The sequence below is a fragment of the Buceros rhinoceros genome, unplaced genomic scaffold, assembly GCF_000710305.1.
Source record: "Buceros rhinoceros silvestris isolate BGI_N320 unplaced genomic scaffold, ASM71030v1 scaffold24578, whole genome shotgun sequence".
Lineage (NCBI taxonomy): Eukaryota > Metazoa > Chordata > Aves > Bucerotiformes > Bucerotidae > Buceros > Buceros rhinoceros.
The window spans coordinates 5,709-6,070 of record NW_010428946.1 but is presented as its reverse complement, the minus strand read 5'-3'; the positions used below and the strand labels follow the sequence as shown (position 1 = coordinate 6,070).

Genomic DNA, 362 nt, shown 5'->3' with positions numbered 1-362 from the left:
TCTTCCTCCTCCCCAGGAGAGGGGAGTTGCTCTTACCCATAGATGTCCAGGATGCCAATGGAGGTGTGGTGGCCCTCCAGCGACCGCAGGGCACGGTTGACCCTGCTGACCATCCACCTGAAGACCTGCCCATACATATGCTTGGCCAGGGCATCCCGGGAGTCGAGCGCCTGCTGCCTGGAGAGGGGCTTCAGGTAGGTCTCGCCAGCAGTGACCAGCTGGCGGTGGCAGAGCCAGCGCGTCACCTGCACCATCTCGACACCCAGCAGCGTGCAGAACCACCCCAGGGCCTCGTCAGACGGCTGCAATGGGACAGACCCTGTCACCGAGCTGTGGTCCCTGCAGCCAGCGCAGCTCAGGGG

General features: G+C 64.6%; 1 protein-coding gene across 1 annotated transcript in view; it reads right to left on the bottom strand.

Annotated features, from left to right (window-relative positions):
- LOC104499030 (unconventional myosin-Vb-like) overlaps positions 1–362 on the bottom strand; it is a gene marked incomplete at both ends in the record, with an annotated part of 7,742 nt that overhangs the window by 4,010 nt on the left and 3,370 nt on the right. The window contains 1 exon segment of the mRNA XM_010142479.1: positions 37–302. Coding sequence (XP_010140781.1) covers positions 37–302 — 266 coding nt within the window.